General features: G+C 49.5%; 1 protein-coding gene across 1 annotated transcript; it reads right to left on the bottom strand.

The window, feature by feature from the left end:
- Positions 1-454: 454 nt before the first annotated feature.
- On the bottom strand, positions 455-937 carry LOC117131457. Its single transcript, XM_033283585.1, has one exon. It carries the CDS (start codon positions 935-937, stop codon positions 455-457), a length of 483 nt encoding a protein of 160 aa, XP_033139476.1.
- Positions 938-6,064: the final 5,127 nt, after the last annotated feature.

The raw sequence follows: 6,064 nt of genomic DNA, 5'->3' as shown, positions 1-6,064 counted from the left end.
ATATGGTCACCACGGCTCTTGCCTCTCATTATACTGATCTATAGCATAGTTTTGAATCAGTAGAGATCATAGGTATAGTCTTGACCACTTTCTTATAAGGTCTTCGGCATTTTTTTTCTTTAATTTCGAAGGAGGACTTGTTTCCTTCTTGCCCATTGTTTCTATTTGGAAACTATTTATAACTCCAATGGGTCACATATCATTGGGTGTGTATAATGCCTTATAGGCAATGCCTTAGCCATAGTTTTCTTACTATGCTTACTATACTCATTCACGATTTCTCACATGGTATTATGCCCTTTAGGCAACTCTTTATCAATAGAATCATTCACATGTTCAGGTAAGATCAGACAAGATATAATCAAAACCAGTTCTATTATATAAAATCGTGAATAAAAATTAGGTTAAAGCAAATCACAAGTCAAGGACTTAAAATAAAATGTCGAGATCCCTCTTAGTCAAAAGACATGCCGGCCACTCCTTGAGTTATATTGGACACGACTCCCTTGGATTCATTCTGATCCATATCAGTCTTATTTGTATCAGGGTATCTCATCTCACTACTCCTCTTTAATACATTGTCATTCTCAATCACCGTTAGGCAAGAAACCAGGTCATTGTACGTGGTGAAACCTCTTTCTCTATAGATATGTTTCGATAACAGGTCTCTTGGATGGAATGTGGAGTATGCCTTGAACAATACATCCTCATCTGTTACCACTTCACCACACAGTCTCAGTTGGTACACGATTCTGATCAAAGCAAAATGGTACTCGGCCACAGACCTAAAGTCTTGGTATCTGAGACTCATCCAATCGTGTCTGGCCTTTGGTAATAACACTATAGTGTATCTGGACTTTAATTCTGTCCAAAGGTCATGAGGATTCTCAATATGTAGATACTGATTTCTCAGTACCTCAGTGAGATGATGGCGCATTATTGTAATGGCTCTTAACTTTTCACTTCTAGTTGCATAATCACCCTGAATGATACTCCTTCCGAGTCCTCATGATTTCAGGATAACTGAAGTGTTCATTGCCCATTCTAGATAATTATCTCCACAGAGATTTAGAATGGCATAATCCAAAGGCTTAAATCTCGGCATCTGAAATCATATTATCAATCAAATCTTGATTTAGAGTTCGTGCAACCAACTCAGGACTGTCTGTTCAGTACACACAGGACGTCTGTGGGTTTCCGCCAGCACACACATGACGTCTGTGGCTGTCCGTCAGCACACACAGGACGTCTGTGGCTGTCCGTGTGTGTCCGTGTGTGTCCGTCAGCACACACAGGACGTCCGTGGCTGTCCATCAGTACACATATCAGCACGCTGGTCCTTGGACACAGCACGCTTGGCCCTTCTCGTGGACTGTCGGTGATTTTGGCCCACGTGGTCGTCTGTGTTCAGTACACACAGGACGCCGTGGGTGTCCATCAGCACACACACGACGTCCGTGGGTTTGTCCATCAACACACACACGACGTCCGTGGGTGTCTCGACAGCACACACAGGACGTCCATGGCTGTCCATCTGTGTCCGTGTGTGTCCGTGTATGTCGTCAGCACACACAGGACGTTTGTGGCTGTCCATCAATACACATATCAGCACGTTGGTCCTTGGCCTCAGCACGCTGACCCTTCCCGTGGACTGTTCGGGTGATTTTGGCCAACGTGGGCTGTCTGTTCAGTACACACAGGACGTCCGTGGGTGTCCGCCATCACACACAGGACGTCCGTGGCTGTCCGTGTGTGTCCGTCTGTGTCCGTCAGCACACACAGGACGTCTGTGGCTGTCCATTAGTACACATATCAGCACGTTGGTCCTTGGACTCAGCACGTCGGTCCTTGTACTCAGCACGCTAGCCCTTTCCGTGGACTGTTCGGGTGATTTTGGCCCACGTGGGCTATCTGTTCATACACACAGCACGTTCGTGGGTGTCCGTCAGCACACACAGGACATCCGTAGTGTCCATCAGCACACAAAGGACGTCTGTGGCTGTCCGTGTGTGTCTGTGTATGTCCGTCAGCACACACAGGGCGTCCGTGGCTGTCCATCAGTACACGTATCAGCACGTTGGTTCTTGGACTCAGCACGCTGACCCTTCCCGTGGACTATTCGGTGATTTTGGCCCACGTGGGCTGTCTGTTCAGTAGACAAAGGACGTTTGTGGGTGTCCGTCAGCACACACAGGACGTCCGTGTGTGTCCGTCAGCACACACAGGACGTCCATGTGTGTCCGTCAGCACACACAGGACGTCCGTGTGTGTCCGTCAGCACACACAGGACGTCTGTGGCTGTCCGTGTGTGTCTGTCAGCACACACAGGACATCTGTGTGCTGTCCATCAGTACACATATCAGGACGTTGGTCCTTGGACTCAGTACGCTGAACCTTCCCGTGGACTGTTCGGGTGATTTTAGCCCACGTGGGCTGTCTGTTCAGTACACACAGGACGTCCGTGGGTGTCCGCCAGCACACACATGACGTCTGTGGCTGTCCGTGTGTGTCCGTGTGTGTCCGTGTGTGTCCATCAGCACACACAGGATGTCTATGGCTGTCCATCAGTACACATATCACCACGTTGGTCCTTGGACTTAGCACGCTGACCCTTCCCGTGGACTGTTCGGGTGATTTCGGCCCACGTGGGCTGTCTGTTCTGTACACATAGGACGTCCGTGGGTGTCCGCCAGCATACACAGGATGTCTGTGGCTGTCCGTGTGTGTCCGTCTGTGTCTGTCAGCACACACAGGACGTCCGTGGCTGTCCATCAGTACACATATCAGCACGTTGGTCCTTGGACTCAGCACGCTGGCCCTTCCTGTGGACTGTTCGGGTGATTTTGGCCCACGTGGGCTGTCTGTTCAGTACACACAGGACGTCCGAGGGTGTCCGCCAGCACACACAGGACGTCCGTGTGTGTCCGTCAGCACGCACAGTACGTCTGTGGCTGTCCATCAGTACACATATCAGCACGCTGGTCCTTGGACTCAGCACCCTAGCCCTTCCCGTGGACTGTTCGGGTGAATTTGGCCCATGGGGACTGTCTGTTCAGTACACACAGGACGTCCGTGTGTGTCCGTCAGCACACACAGAACGTCCCTTGGCTGATTTTGGACAACCATAGACTGTCCGTGGACTGCCGATCTGTACATATATCAGCACGCTGACCCCACATATCAGCATGCTCGTCCTTCCCATGGACTGTTCGTGTACTGATTTTGGACAACTGATGCACCATGTCAGTACACATATCAGCACGCTGGCCCCCAACTTTCGTTCTTGATTAATGAAAACATCCTTGGCAAATGCTTTTGCAGTTGTTCGTTTTTCATAAATAAAAGAATTTCGCCTCTGACTATGAAATATGAATGCCCCCGACTGTGACACCCCCGATCCGTGGCTGTCCGTGTGTGTCCGTCTGTGTCCGTCAGCACACACATGACGTCCGTGGCTGTCCATTAGTACACATATCAGCACGTTGGTCCTTGGACTCAGCACGTCGGTCCTTGTACTCAGTACGCTGGCCCTTTCCGTGGACTGTTCGGGTGATTTTGGCCCACGTGGGCTGTCTGTTCAGTACACACAGCACGTCCGTGGGTGTACGTCAGCACACACAGGACATCCATAGGTGTCCGTCAGCACACAAAGGACGTCCGTGGCTGTTCGTGTGTGTCTGTGTATGTCCGTCAGCACAAACAGGGCGTCCGTGGCTGTCCATCAGTACACGTATCAGCACGTTGGTTCTTGGACTCAGCACGCTGACCCTTCCCGTGGACTATTCGGGTGATTTTGGCCCACGTGGGCTGTCTGTTCGGTAGACAAAGGACGTCTGTGGGTGTCCGTCAGCACACACAGGACGTCCGTGTGTGCCCATCAGCACACACAGGACGTCTGTATGTGTCCGTCAGCACACACAGGACGTCCGTGTGTGTTCGTCAGCACACACAGGACGTCCGTGTGTGTCCGTCAGCACACACAGGATGTTTGTGGCTGTCTCCGTGTGTGTCCGTCAGCACACACAGGACATCTGTGGCTGTCCATCAGTACACATATCAGGACGTTGGTCCTTGGACTCAGCACGCTGAAACCTTCCCGTGGACTGTTCGGGTGATTTTGGCCCACGTGGGCTGTCTGTTCAGTACACACAGGAACTGTGGGTGTCCGCCAGCACACACAGGACGTCTGTGGCTGTCCGTGTGTGTCCGTCAGCACACACAGGATGTCTATGGCTGTCCATCAGTACACATATCACCACATTGGTCCTTGGACTCAGCACGCTGGCCCTTCCCGTGGACTGTTTGGGTGATTTTTGGCCCACATGGGCTGTCTGTTCAGTACACACAGGTTGTCCGTGGGTGTCCGCCAGCACACAAAGGACGTCTGTGGCTGTCTGTGGCTGTCCGTCAGCACACACAGGACGTCCGTGGCTGTCCGTGTGTGTCCGTCAGCACACATAGGACATCCGTGGATATCTGTCAGCGCACACAGGACGTCCGTGTGTGTCCGTCAGCACACACAGGATGTCCGTGGCTGTCCGTGTCTGTCCGTGTGTGTCTGTCAGCACACACAGTACATCCGTGGCTGTCCATCAGTACACATATCAACACGTTTATCCTTGGACTCAGCATGCTGACCCTTCCCGTGGACTGTTTGGGTGATTTTGGCCCACGTGGGGTGTCTGTTCAGTACACATAGGACGTCTGTGGGTGTCCACCAGCACCCACAGGACGTCTGTGGCTGTTCGTGTGTGTCCGTGTGTGTCCGTCTGTGTCCGTCAGCACACACATGACGTCCGTGGCTGTCCATCAGTACATGTTGGGGGTGGATCTTGATCCTCTAGCAAGGCCCATAAGACAAGAAACTAGTCTCATTTGGCTATAAAACCCTAGACATATCTTTGTATAAATAGGGATACACCTCTCTTTATGAGAGGGGCTTCTCTTCTCCATTTTACACTTAGAACACATCTTGTAAAGAGTTTACGGATTATTAGATTTACTTTACACTAGTAATCATACTTGTAATACAATCTTTTGATCAATAAACTCTTTTATGTTCATTTTCCATTTGATTCTTTCAAAATTTCTCCAAACCCTCAAGAATCTAATCTTTTATCTCTAGATTCTTTATTTGATTGATTCCAACAAACATCACAAATATAAACACCATTTTTTGATCACACAACTGGCGCTAGAAGGAGGGGACCAAGGAGAACAATTCTTGAAGAATTGAACTTGAGAAAGTCTAGATCTATGTGTTCGTCAATCTCGGTCCATTAGACAATGACAATTGCTAAAGAGATAAGTTTACACAATCATATCTCATTATTAAATTCGAATCCATTGACTATAGCATAAGATACACATGCTTAATCTCTGAAAAAGATTTTTATTTTTTTTTAAAACTGGTCTTGGAATCAGGGTCGCGGGACAAAACGGAGATCGGTGGAGTTCCATTCCACAGTCCCGACGACAACCTAGCCTGAGATGCAAGGAGAGATCGAGCAAAGCTGTTGCGTGGATTTACATCCACTTAGGACTGCCGAGGTCGAACCGAAACAGTGACATCATCGTCCTCCGACAAAGGAAACAGAGGCCGCTGCGGGTCGGTTCTTAAACTGATGGTGTTCGGGAAGCTTCTAATCTCCGGCGAGTTTGCAACCGACAACAGGCTGCTTCATCGTTTCTCTCTGGGTCTGTTCTCCGTCTTTGCTTCCTCAGATCCGTCGAAGCTCCACTCCGCTGCAAACCGGCAACAAGCTGGTCGTGCAACACAGAGCTTAGGGGGAGAAGAGGAACTGTTTAAACCGAGACTGTCGATAAACTAGTAAAGAGAAAATGACGAGTTCTCGTCGGTGGGTCAAGACAACGACGTGTTTATTAGATCAATGAGTCGAAGCTGAGTTACAAAAGGGAAGAGAACAGAGGAAAAAGTCCGGCGAAAACAAGTTCGTCAGACCGTACAAGTCAGCGAGATGTAAGATGTAAAACCCTAATTCTAGCCGAAAGTAAGTGTAGTGATTTGCGGATCCCGTCCTTGTTGCCTTTCCTCCTCCTTTTA

The sequence above is a fragment of the Brassica rapa genome, unplaced genomic scaffold, assembly GCF_000309985.2.
Source record: "Brassica rapa cultivar Chiifu-401-42 unplaced genomic scaffold, CAAS_Brap_v3.01 Scaffold0961, whole genome shotgun sequence".
Lineage (NCBI taxonomy): Eukaryota > Viridiplantae > Streptophyta > Magnoliopsida > Brassicales > Brassicaceae > Brassica > Brassica rapa.
This window is presented reverse-complemented; position numbering and strand designations above follow the sequence as displayed.

Excerpts from the sequence above, each read along its gene's own strand:
- LOC117131457 (XM_033283585.1), bottom strand. The coding sequence starts at position 937 with ATGCGCCATCATCTCACTGAGGTACTGAGAAATCAGTATCTACATATT.